Here is a 14,052-nt window from a genome sequence, read left to right as displayed (position 1 = left end):
AGAATAAATGACTTAGTCTACATATAATAGGAAATATAGTTATGTATAGTTGATGCATATATCTTTAAAATTTATTTGTTCTATTTTAGTTATGTGAAAGGCAGAGAAACAAAGATACAGAGTAACTAATAGACAGATAAGAAAGAGATGTCCTGTTGTGTTGCTGCTTTACTCCTCAAATGCCTGCAACTGTTGGGACTGGGCTAGGTTAGGGTCAAATGATAGGAAAGGAATTTAATCCAGATCTCCCAAATGGGAAATATGAATCCAACTACTTCAATCATTATCTTTGCCTCCCTCAGTGTACATTAGCAGGAAGGTGGAACCAGGAGCTGAGTTTAGACACAGCCAAGACAATCCAGATGCCAGCATCCTAAGTGGTGTCTTAGCCACTGTGCCAAATGCCTGCCTTTATGTAGTCAAGATTTTGATGTTAATTTTTATCATTATCATCAATCTGTAATCTTTCTTACCATTATTACTGAATATTATTTTCATATCATTATTGGATCTCACCTAAAACCCACTAAGTCTTGTATAGGTGCACCAAAAATGATAAAAGGAGAGAGGAAGAAATGAGGGAGGGGTAGAAAAACAGCACAATAGGCTATTTTGGCTAGATAACTATCATCTAATAAGTTATGTGTGGATCTTAGAAATTCAATTTGGAAAAATTAAGCAAGTTTATAGTAGTTCCTGTCATGTATAAGAAAAGTAAACCTTTCAAAGAGGACAAATGGGTTGACACCAATGAAGTTAGTCCTCCTAGACAAAAAGAGTAGCTTGGGTCTGTGGCAAAGATGGAATCATTTTCCATTTTAAATAAGAAGCTCTATAATTGAAGATCATAGTCACTGAGATATTGACAACTTGTGAGTGGCTTCCATATTAACATCACTTGGATGAAGAAAACTGAAGATAGTACAGAGGATAAAACATGTTTTTGGAATCCAAGTCATGTGGGTCATTGGACACATGCTTCACCTATTTGAGTTTTCTTACCTGTAAAAATGAGGAGAAAAATATCTTTCCATAGGTGTTTTGGGATGGTATTGACCATAAAATGGTACACCTCGATACTACAGGTGATCAATATGATTGGGATATAAAAAGTTGCTTGTGAGAAGAACAAGTTTCCATTGAGTATGTGGAGGAACTGAGTTAATCACTTACATGATAGATACAACAGAGAACCAGATTCCTAGCAATAATGACATCCTCTGTGCAAGTATCTATGAAGGAGTAGGGGAATGAGAATGATTTTTTTAAAAGATTTATTTATTTATTTGAAAGAGCTACAGAGAGAGAGGACGAGGCAGAGAGAGGGCAATCTTCTAACTACTGGTTTACTCCCTGGATGACTGCAAAAGTTGGGACTGTGCTAAACCAAAGCCATGAGCCAAAAGCGAATTCCGGGTCTCCCATAAGTGTAGCAGGAGCCCAAACATTTGGGCCATCTTTCACTGCTTTTCCGTAGGCCATTAGCAGGGAGGTGGATTGGAAGTAGAGCAGCCAGAACATGAATGGCGCCCATATGGGATGTTGGCATTACAGGCATCAGATTTCTCCAATAAATCATAATGCCAGTCCCCAGAGAATGACTTCTTAAGTTTAATTGTGAAGCAAAAAATAATGTTGCTCTCTCCATCGTCCAAATTAAGGTTTATGGTTAATCCCTAAGGTAGGATGGACATTGTAACTTGCTGTGCTGGATAGTAATTTAGAAGACATATATAGAACTGGTGTACAATTAGTTCTCCATGCTATTTTCCCTTTGCTTCTACTGGCAGTATTCCCAGAATCAGAATGATGTTGGTGCTGGCATAATGAATGTGTAGTATGAGTGATAAATAGACTATTGCAATTTTAAGCACCTGAGATTTTGGAGTTGTTTGTTAACAGTGGCAAAACAGTCTATTTTGACTAAAAACATTCATAATTTTTACTTGTTAGAAAATACAGGTGCATATTTAATGTTCAAGAAATATGACATATTCAAGTAGGATTTGAAAAAAATCCATCCTTTCTACTTTATTCAGGCACTCCTTTTCTTTCTTTAAAATATCTGCTTTGTAAAACTAAAAGTCCTTAACTGGGGTTGGCATTGTGGATTAGTGGGCATAGTTGCCATCTGCAAGGCTGGCATCTCATATGACTACTGGTTGAAGTCCCGACTGCTCCACTTCTGATCCAGCTCCTTGCTAATGGCCTGGGAAAAGCAGCAGCAGGTGGCCCAAGTGTTTGGACCCCTGCCGCCTATATGAGATACCTGAAAGAAGCTCCGGTTCCTGGGGAATGAACTGGTAGATGTGAGATTCATTCTCTCTCTCTCTCTCTCTCTCTCTCTCTCTCTCTCCCTCTCCCCCTTCTCTCTCCATCTCTCCCTCTCTCTGTCTGTAACTGTGCCTTTCAAATAAATAAATAAATCTTCATAAAACAAACAGGATAATAAAGAATTTAAAGGTGATATAATCTAAAGGTGATATAATTTGAAGCAAATGTATTTATAAATAATCATTAAAAGTTTTCTTCTTGGTTGAGAACTTATTAATGGTATAGAAGTCAAGAAGCATTGATAGTGGAAATGTATAACTGAAGAAATGAACAATTAAAATCACTTAAAATTTAATCCAGTAAAATGATACAGATTATAACAGTGACAACTAGAAGCAGGATGATCCATCAACCTAAGAGCAAGTCATCATCTGAAGGATCAGATTTCTTTACAAACCTGCCAGCCATGATACTGGGATGATATTCAGCATGATTTTCTAAACAGAGGTCACCAACTCCCAAAGGAAGAGTAAGCTGGTTGTGAACTTATGTACATGTAAGAAACAGATTGGAAGCTATTAGAGAGTTCAAGGGTCTGAGGCTTTTGGACACATGTCCTAGAAGTTGGACAACTATAGGAAAGAAAGCTAAAAGGATGAAGGTACTAGATACAACATTTAGTGTTTGATAGCCACAATAATAGAAGCTAACTGGCTGACAGAAATAAGAGAGAAGTTTGGGGTAACAGCTACTATTGGACAAATAGTTCTGAGGTGTGTCATGCATTAATGGTTGGCAATAACAAGAGAGGTGTAAATGAATGGGAAAACAGCTACTTGCTCAGCAGTGTCTGGTGACACAGTAAGTAGAGGCAGGATAGCAAGAAATTTCAGATTGTGGGAACACACGAAATGATGGTAGATGGAAGGTTTATTTGAGCGGTTTTTCAAAGTCAAATTTGGCATTGGTTGTGCAAGCACAGATCATCAACATGTTTCACAACAGAAGAATAAAAGCTTAGTGGATTAAAGTGACAGGAACTTGGGAGTGACTTCTAAGAGTGAGGGCTGGAGTAATGAGAATATCAGATGTTGGATAACATGATAGAGTCTGAAGTAAGTCTTTCAGATAAGTAGGAAATAGCAGCTTGTTTAAAACTAGAACAGATTGCTTATGTACCTTAATGGGTAAATGTGTAGACTCCACTCCTCATATTTTGATCAATTTGCAACATAACTTTCCATTAGTTCATTGTTGTGTCACCTATGAAAATGGCTTCCAACTCAACCATAAACCAAATACAGTGAGAATCTTTTATGTGTTTGCAGTCATAAGTTTTCCCATTTATCAGTCTGAGAATTGGTGATATAAACACCTGTGTATTTTATCTGCTTCGCTTCTGTTCTTACCTATCCATAATTCTTGGTTAAAAGGATTCCATTTGAGTGAATGTTTATCCCATCCATTCATTATTCACCAGGAGCAACACAATTAGGAATTATGGCCTTCATCTTTGAAGAAGGGAGATAATCCTGTAATGCTTGGAAGAAGTGTTGATATCCTAAAAATATTTTCATATATCAAAGCGTAATGAATTTTCTATATAGAAAATCTCATACCATTTCCTTATGTTTATACTCAGTTGAAAATCTAATTAGTGATGTTACTGTCTGTACAATTGTCTTTACAATCAATTTTAGATATTATATGTTTATGTATGTACATATGTAATTTTAATTGGGGGGAGGGGAGTAATGGTGGGAGAAAGAGAGAAATATCTTCCATGAAGTGTTTCACTACCAAAATGCCTGTAGCAGCAATGAGATAACTCAGGCAGAGGCCAGAAGCAGGGAACTTTATCCAGCTCTTCCACATGGGTAGCATTGACCCAAGTACTTGAGCCATTATCTACTGCCTCCCAGGGTGTGCATTTGCAGAAGTCAGTGTTAGAACCAAGACACCCAGAAATGGGATGTGGATACTTCAAGCAGTGTCTTATATAAGTATCTTAGAGTACATTTTTAAGGAGCAGCACTCTGAAAACTGATAGTTTTCTTATTTAGAATTTGAATGTGATTTTGAAAGCCTTGGGAGAATGTATGTGCTATTTCTACAGGGTAACACTGAAGATGTATTTACTTTTATTGAAAGAAAATCATGCATTCCTATTAGTGGTTTCAAATTAAGGGGAAAAACATGATAACAATAGGCATCTACTTCTGCAGTAGCATTCCAGAATTGATAGATAACTTCCCATGAGTCTATTTAGTAAGAAATTTTTGAAAAATATTTACTTATTTGTTTGAAATGCAGAGTTACAGAGAGGCAGAGGCAGAGTCAGAGGGGTCTTACATCCAGTGGTTCACTCCCCAAATGGCAGCAACAGCCAGACTGAGCGAATCCAAAGCAAGGAGCTTCTTTTGGCTCTCCCATGTGGATGCAAGGGCCCAAGCACTTGGGCCATATTCTACTACTTTCTCAGGCCATAGCAGGGATCAGAAGTGAAGCAGCTAGGATTTGAACTGGTGCCCATATGGGATGCCAACATTGCAGGAGATGGCTTTCCCCACTATGCCACAGCGCCAGACCCTTAGTAGGGTATTTTATTCATCATGCAATTAAATAGAGCAAGAGTTAGGCAAGGTTTTAATATTGAATAAAAGTTTCTGAAGAGTGCTTACCTGGAAACATGGAAAGTACAGTTTCTGGCCTTATTTTGGATTCTTCCACCAAAATGTGATTGTTTATAGACATCTATTTTCTGAAATCACTTTCTTCCAGAACCAAAAATCTCTCTTCTCAATTTTCTTACAAGTTGATCAAAGGTGATGAAGTTGATAATTCATGGAGGATAGTAAAGATTCTGAGTAGTCATATGTCATCTCAGAACACTCTTGATGTTTATTTTGTTGGATAATCTCCTTTGCTCGATAGTCTCATTGTCCCTGCATTGTTTTTTGGAGATTCTAGAAGGCACACATACATCTTTCCTAAGGAAAGATACTGAAAAATACTTGTAGAACTTTTCAGGAAAAGTCAAGAGATTGTACACACCCATGCTATCATACACAGAGGAAGAGAAGGGGGAGAGAAAGAGAGAGAGAGAGAGAGAGAGAGAGAGAGAGAGAAACACTAGTGAATTAATTTTTATATTATATTTACTTATCTTTTAAGATGTCAATAAAATATGCAATATGATATAGATGTAATGTACTTCTGAATTTCACCTTTTGTATTTCATACAGTGGACACAATGTTTCATATTTCACATTGGGAATTTTCAAAGTTGGTATACTGCATTCTTAAAGAAAGCCTGACATCATTTACTCCAGTGTGTAACCTGTTGGCGGTAGAAAATAATAGAAGGGGTTGGAGTCAGTGAAGGTAGACATAAACCTAAGAAATCTACGTAACATTTTCTCGTGTCTTCTGAGAACTTTATCCAAGATAAATGAAGTCTTTCAAATTCATATATATATATATATGTGTGTGTGTGTGTGTGTGTGTGTGTGTAGATATATTTCTAAAGAAGTTTCCTCCTCTCACATTGATATCTCCCAACAGAAATATTGTACATATGTGCCTCCCCTAAATTCCTTAATATTTAGTTCAAGCTTCTTTTTACTTCTTTTATTCTTTGTGAAGTTTCAAATCAAGTGATAGTCAACTAGTCTATAAAATCTCTTCTTCAGCATGTAGGTATGGTATATAGCAGTTTCAAAAAGAAAACAAAAATCTTTCCTTAGACCATAGTGAAATTAGATTTGGTCTCTAAAGTAACGCTATTGAAATGTGTATGGTAGTCAGGGAACCTTAGGGACTAGGGGTATCTAACTAAATATGACCCCATCATTAATCATCAGAAATTAAAGTGTAAGTTAGGTGCAGGACATACAACTGAGAGAAGACTGGGATCATCAATCAATTGCTTATATTTTGATGACAGATGAAGGAGAAGCCCAATACACATAGCTAGCTGGTATGTGTCCTAATTTACTTAATTGTCATTTATTCTTCTTTTCAATATATGCAGATACTCATGGTTGTTAAAGTTTAATACATTTCCATTTAGTTACTAGTGGCTTGACACAATAGCCTATGATCAAAATACTACTGGGAAGATATGTCTTTTGTTGATATGAAATTAACATAAAATAATGAAAACATTCACCTGAGTGTTCATAATTTAATTCCTACATAATGGTTAATTAACATGCTAAATCTAAATAGAGTCCATAAATCTAATATGAACACTATGTTTTCATCAGATTTTTTGTAAAGAACCTATGTCTAAGATCCCTTATAGCCTACATGATAAAGTCCACACATCTGAACACAGTTCACAGAATCCTCAGTATCTGGTATCAATCCAGATCATCAAACTTTCTTCATTATTTTGTTCCACAATACCCATATTTCACTTTATTTTAAATGTTCAAATTTCCTAAAACCCTGGTTCTGCGATCTCAGAGACTTTACACAGATACCTCCATTTTTTACAATGCCACTCAAAAATTACTGTGTAGTTTTCTTTCTGTCCTCTTTGTATTAATATTACCTTAAAAAATAAAGTATCTGATTATAAAATTTGAATGAAGAGAAGTTTTTAACTTAAAAAATACAAAATCTAAAGATTTGTTAAACATTTATTTGAAAGGCAGAGAGAGAGAGAGAGAGAGAGAGCGCGAAATCTTCACTCCCCAAATGACTGCAATAGCCAGGGCTAAGCCAGGTCAAAGCTGGGAGCCTGAAACTCCATACTGTTCTCCCACATGGGTGGCAGGGACCCAAGGACTTGGATCATCTTTTGCTACTTCCTAAGCACAATAGCAGGAATCTAGGTGAGAAGGGAGTAGCTAGGCGTTGATCTGGGAACTCAATATATGATGCTGCTCATATGACACTGCTCTAACAAGTGGTGTGTTAACGTTTTGCCCCTTTACATCACAACATTGGCCCTTGCTGTATGTATGTGTATATGTATGTGTGTGTATGTGTATATATATAATTAATCAATATATGTTTCATTAATATATAATTAATATAATATAATTAATATATATTTAATTAATATGTAATTAATATTATATATGGTCAAGAATCACTATCTGAGAGATATTTCCTGAATTTATCCATTTTCATGCATGATGCCATGACCATTCCATTTGATTCTATGTTACTATTAGAGTTGGAAGTCATTCTCATATTGGCTTAATGGCCTTGGTTGTTTATAGATATAAGTTAAGGTGCTATATTGTTAGTTCCTTATTCATCCTTTCTAGGAAGTACTCTTTTTCGTAGACCTACACAGTTATCTTTGTTCTTTTCATGTTTAACAACCTGGTCCTGAATGAGCAATGCTCATTTAGGATTCACTAGAACTTCCCAGTACATCTAATAATTCCAGTATATACCATAAACAAATATTAACACCAGGAACGATATCAGGAAGAGGAGTGCTGCTTGACTTTTTCTTTCTTTTTTTTCTTTCCTCTATCAAACGTTATCCACAATTTTTAGTTAATATAGTTAAACATGCTATTGATCCTATTAGCATAAGTCACTCTATCCTATAGGACTTTGACCTCCTTAAGGCAGGAAACTATCTTGTTCCTATCCAAAGCACTAGCTGCCAGAATGAAGTAGATACATAAATAAATATGTTTGAGCCTTGGATAATTAAAATGAGTTGTTTTACAATGAGATAAGTTTTTTATTCACACAAACTACATATTTGATATTTCTTCTCTGCTACTTCTTTTTAATGTTTTCATTAGCCACAAAATTTTAGTATTCAAAATGGGATTCTTGTTGCATTTCTCAAAGTTTTCTCTCTTGTATTTCACCATCTTGGTAAACTGAAATTTATCTATCTGGTTTCTCAATCCAGAAATCAGATTATGTTCTTTCCCTTATTTACCACCTACCAAAAATAAGGCAAGTACTATGTGTCTTCCCTGGAGTATATCTTCAATGCATCTATTTCTTTCCATCTATGCCATCTCATCATAAGCCCTCCAAGTCATCCTCATTCTTCCAAACAGAGCTTACCTTTGTGTTTTATCCTTTATCCTTCCAAATCATTGGTACACTATTGTCAGTGAGTATTGTACTTTATTTATTCTCTCTTTAATGTTCTCCCTTTGTTCATGGAGATGTAAGATGCATTTAAAGAATTTCTTTTAACTTTTCTTGAGAGGTAAGTTTACCAGCAGCAAATGCTCACAATTATTATTATTATCATTTTAACTGTACAAATGTATGACATACAGTGTTTATTTGATAAATGTATATAATGTATAATAGTTAAGGCAAGTTAGTATTTTTATCTTCTTAAGTATTAAAATGATTAGCTTTAAGTAGTTATACATATTATTTATACATATTACAAAGAACTATGTGATATTTAAGTCCATATGTACAATGGACACTGACCAAAACAGGATAATTGACATTTTCCTCCCCTTACCATTACTTTATAATTGAGGAGTTCAAGCCCCTTAATTAAATTTATTCATACAATATATAGCAGATCGTTTTGTGAATTATGACTCTACTGTGCTGTAGAACACTATAAATTATCCATTCTATTTGTATTTTAGTAACCGTAATATGACCTCCCTCTGTCCTTATTCTTCCTCCTCCTTTCCAATCTCTAGTGATCATTATTTAACATTCAGATTGACTATTTTTGCCTCCATATATGAGACTGTATTTTTGTCTCCATACATTTATGCCATATTTGTCTTTCTGTGTCTGACTTAATTCACTTAACAGCTTATACTCCAGTTCCATATATTTACATTTGCATTACATACAGTTTCTATGTCTAAAGTTACACGAAAACTTCATGGAAAATTTAACTAAAGGATAAGTTGATTTTGGCGTAAAATTTTTGGACATCAACACATCTTTTCAGAATTATTTTCCATGAATTTTCTAAAGAGTTATTTATTTATTTGAGAGGCAGAGTTACAGACAGAGAGGGAGATACAGAGAGAGAGGTCTTCATCTGCTGGTTCACTCCCCAAATGGCTGCAATGGCCAGAGCTGAGCCGATCTGAAGCCAGGAGCCTGGAGCTTCTTCTGGGTGTCCCACATGGGTACAGGGTCCCAAGCACTTGGACCATCTTCCACTGATTTCCCAGGCCATTGTCAGAAAGCTAGACTGGAAGAGAAGCACCCAGCACATGAACCAGCGTCCATATGCTGCACATGGAGGCTTAACCTGCTATGCTATAGCTGTAGGCCCCTTCCACAAGTTTTATAAAGGTTTCTCCTATTTAATTTAATTCTTAGGTAACTTGTTTGCTTCTCTGAATCTAAGTCTTATTTTTAAAACATAATGATAATTTTGGTAGCAGCAAATGGTGCAAGATATTAAAGTGGTAATGGAAAAGAAGTGGCTGGTACACAGTAGCTATTCTTTGCATGCCTCATCCATTAGTAAACACTAATGTCAGCACTGACCCAAATCAAGGCATGGTTAAGGACATCAATGAGGTTAGGCAATTTTAATTCAAGATGAGCAACTGAAAACCTCGAATTTAAAAGTCAACAACTTTATGAAAGAAGATTGTAGTCTTTTAGTTACAGTACAAGTTGAAAACATAACTGAATATGCTTCAAGGTTTTGTACACTAAAGCCAAAGCATTAAGTGTCATGAATTGTACAAAACAAAGTTACATTTTTCACAGTTTTAAGTTGAAAATTAGACACGGCAGCAGTAAATTTGGATTTTTTTTTCCTGTTGTGTCTCAGATTAATCCTTAATCCCGAGATTGTTAGACACTCTATTGATTCTCTATATCAGTCTTATTTCTTATACCATACATGATTATATTACACATAACAGCTTGTCTAGTAGCTAGGTAAAATCAGACAACCGAATTCATACTAAGATGTAAGATTCCTGAGTGATCTTTGTAGCTATACCATAGTCAAGTCTCTGTCAACTCTTCTGTAAACACCTGCATGGAGGGCTTTTCTGTTGACTTCTTTCCTTTCCCAGAAGTGTTAGAAACGCAAGGAAGAGTTTAGGCCATGATGTACTTGTATGCCTACTTGCTATAACATTTAACCTATTTATAACTAGCAATTTATGCTGAGACAAAATTCATCATCATTTGAAAGATCCTAATGTCATGCCATGGGGAGCCCTATATTGCATGAACACTTTACTAGGTTATATTGCTGCAAATGTGTTAATATTTTAACAGATTCCTTTACTGAATCACTGTCTTTACATATGGGGATTTAAATATTCTCCTTAATTAGTCCAGAGTCCCCATATCATAACTGTTGCACAAAGTAGTTGATATACCTTAATTGAATTACTAGACAAACTAAGGTACACATAAATAATAACACTTGAAAGACATGATTTTTGTGTTAAACTGTGATTTAATTAGTAATGAAAAAGGGAAAAATAATTTTATCCAGGTTGAAAAACATTGCATTTTCCCCTTTTAAAAATAAGTGAAAAGAAAAATCATATTAAAAAAGATTTAGCATAGAATCACTGGACACAACATAACCCATGTAAAATAAGAAGAGCTTTGATATGAAGCAGAATGTTCTCTCAAAACCAGTGAGCCAAGGTTGTTTCCAGCTATTTGTAATGGTTTTCTTTAATAAATTACTGCCAATCACTCAAGGAAAAGGAATATGGACAAAATTTTCTATGGGAAAATGTTTAGCTTATGGGTCTAACAATTGGACATGTAGCTGCAAGACTGATGTTCACAATCCAAGTGACTGAAGCAATGGTGATTATAGTGAAGAGAGATCAGTGGTTCACAGTCATAGCTCAATTGTTGACTAAGGCCATAGGACCAGTTATGTGGAAGGTGGCAATTCCAAGGTTGTCTGCAGGATGTTAAATGACAAAATCAGTACCACGGATGTGACAGGCAGACAGCTTGTTTCTTGATGGGTTCAAGACACACACTAGAAACTGTTTGTTGGAGAGCAGCTAGATGGGCTACAGATACATGTTTTACAATGAGTTGATTGCAGCTTGTATGATTCCCCACAGGGCTGCAGCCATTGTCTTGTACAGGCTACTACTAGGGAGCAGGCCATCTTCACAGATCACCTCAGTGGAGCAGAGAACAGTAGAGTAACTATAACAGGAACATGACAAGAGAGAGATGCTGTTTGTTCCAGAACAGCAATTGTTGTCAGACATGACACAGACAGATCAGGCCTTGATTAAATTGCAGATAGCAAGTTGCTAAAGTGTGAATGCTACTGGATGGACCTATTTTTTATATAGCTGAGCTGCTGGGTGTTGGTACCAAGTATAGCCCATCCTCCTGCTTATATCTTAAAACAATTTTTATGGCATCTCACTAAAGTGGTATTCATGGGCCTACTAAGAAATCCTTCCACCAAACTTAGAAATATATGTTATCAATGTTGCACTCCTCAAATAACTGTCATTCTGGTCTGTCTGATATTCCTTTGCAAATTTCTCCTACAGTATAGGTCAAAATCTTTAGAAATCAAGTTTCCTTGTCAGTCTTGACAATTCTTGAAGTTGCTGATAACATCTAATGAATATGGATGGGTGTTTGATCTCCTAGTTAAGATGGAAGTTAAAATACCTGTGTCCCACATCTGAGAATCTGGGTTTGATCTCTTGTATGGGCTCTTGCTTCCAGTTTCTTGGCAAGGCAGACAATGGTAGCAGCAATGACAGCTCAGATAATTGAGTCCCTGTACTCATATGGGAAATCTGTATTGAGTCCCTGCCCCTGGTTTCAGTTGCAGGTATTTGGGGGAGTGAAACAGTATATAGGAACTGTCTCTTTCTTTCTCTCAAAAAACAAAAAACAAAACCTCAAAAAACCCCACAAGCATTGATCTGCATAATTGTGAGGGATTAATTTATTGCCAATTTTTGCATAAAGCCCACATACATTTAAAAGAATTATTAAGATATTTTTAGAGGCATTAAGTGTTGAAAATCCTTAATTTGGCACATGAACCTTAATATGCACTCTTTGGAGATATAACCTAAATTCAAAACCTAATTCATTTCTGGAAAATTTGACATGGATATCATTTTCAAGCGTGTCTTTTCCGATAAAGAACAGTGACCTGAAAAGCTTTGACAATTTTTGCTAATATCTAGAACCAATGAGTCAATGTGTCAATGTTCTTCTATTAGCAAGCAACTGAAGGTATTGGCACATATATTTTGATAGATGCTATATACAATAGAATTGTTATCGTCTTAGATGCTTACCTAAGTGGCTTTCAGCATGATATTTCAAATATACAGATGGTATTATGTTTATAGTTTTCATATTACTATTCTCCAAGGATAATTTTCACACTCATAAAAACTTTTAAAATAGTTTTTAATAATTAACTCTTTTCTAATTATCTAACCAACAATGACGATTTATGATTGATGAGCTTGTGTTGTGGTGCAATGATTTAAGCAACCACTTGCAAAGCCAGCATCCTGTATGAGCACTCAATCAAGTCCCAGCTATTCCATCTCCAATCCAGATGCCTTTTAATGCTCTGGGGAAGCAGACATTGATGTCTGGAGTGATTGGGACCCTGCCATCCATCTTGGAAACCTGGATAGAATTCCTGTCTCCTGGCTTCAGCCTAACACAGCTCTGGCCTTTGGGGTCATTTGAGGAGTGAAGCAGCAGATGAAATGTCTCTTTCGATTTCTCCCTCTCTCTCTGTCATTATGTCTTTCAAATATATAAATAAGTCTTAGCCGGCGCCGTGGCTCAATAGGCTAATCCTCCACCTTGCGGCGCCGGCACACCGGGTTCTAGTCCCGGTCGGGGCGCTGGATTCTGTCCCGGTTGCCCCTCTTCCAGGCCAGCTCTCTGCTATGGCCAGGGAGTGCAGTGGAGGATGGCCCAGTGCTTGGGCCCTGCACCCCATGGGAGACCAGGAAAAGCACCTGGATCCTGGCTCCTGCCATCGGATCAGCGCGGTGCGCCGGCTGCAGCAGCGGCCATTGGAGGGTGAACCAACGGCAAAGGAAGACCTTTCTCTCTGTCTCTCTCTCTCACTGTCCACTCTGCCTGTCAAAAATAAAAAAAAAAATAAAAAAAATATATAAATAAGTCTTTTAAAATTATTGCCAAGTTGCTTTCCAAAGATTTACTTTTTGTGTTTTTATTTTAAATAAAAATGTATTTGTACATAGAAAGTAAATGGAACTTCCTAGACCAATCTGTAAAATAGAAACATGCTTGTATCTTACTAATGTTACTGAACTCTACAATTCAACGCCAGGCACAACTTTGGAGGAATCAACTTAGGTGTGTTCCTGGAGGAGTTTGACTTGACTATTTATATCATTATATATCTGGAAACCTGCTTTTGGTAGTGTGTATACGGTAGGAAAATAATAGCTTGCATGTAGAGTAATTTGCATTCCACAAGCTCTCAGTAGCAATGTCTTTCTGTATCATGATGCAACAAAGTTGGTATTGTGTGCAGAGCAAATGTCACCATAACTCATGAGCTGTGTTCTATTTAATTCTAATGCTCTCACATATAACTTTTCTAAGCTTGATTTTCTGTGTATGCAAATTGAGCTGAGCATATTAGATATTATTTCATATTATATATGATTTCATCTGAATCTTTCAGGATTTCTTGAACAATATATATGTAAATAAAAATGCTCTGACCAGTGTCCACCTAGTTCATCTCGGATGAAGTGAGCTATAAGTATACTCAGACTGAGACATGAAGCACAGCAATCATGACCAAGGGAAATTGGACTGAGCTAG

General features: G+C 36.2%; 1 protein-coding gene across 1 annotated transcript; it reads right to left on the bottom strand.

Moving 5' to 3' along the window:
* Positions 1-2,782: 2,782 nt before the first annotated feature.
* KRTAP25-1 (keratin associated protein 25-1) lies at positions 2,783-3,060 on the bottom strand. The gene is given in 2 exon segments (XM_008267216.2): positions 2,783-2,859; positions 2,862-3,060. Coding segments are annotated over 2 exon segments (276 nt in total).
* Positions 3,061-14,052: the final 10,992 nt, after the last annotated feature.

The sequence above is a fragment of the Oryctolagus cuniculus genome, chromosome 4 (assembly GCF_964237555.1).
Source record: "Oryctolagus cuniculus chromosome 4, mOryCun1.1, whole genome shotgun sequence".
Lineage (NCBI taxonomy): Eukaryota > Metazoa > Chordata > Mammalia > Lagomorpha > Leporidae > Oryctolagus > Oryctolagus cuniculus.
This window is presented reverse-complemented; position numbering and strand designations above follow the sequence as displayed.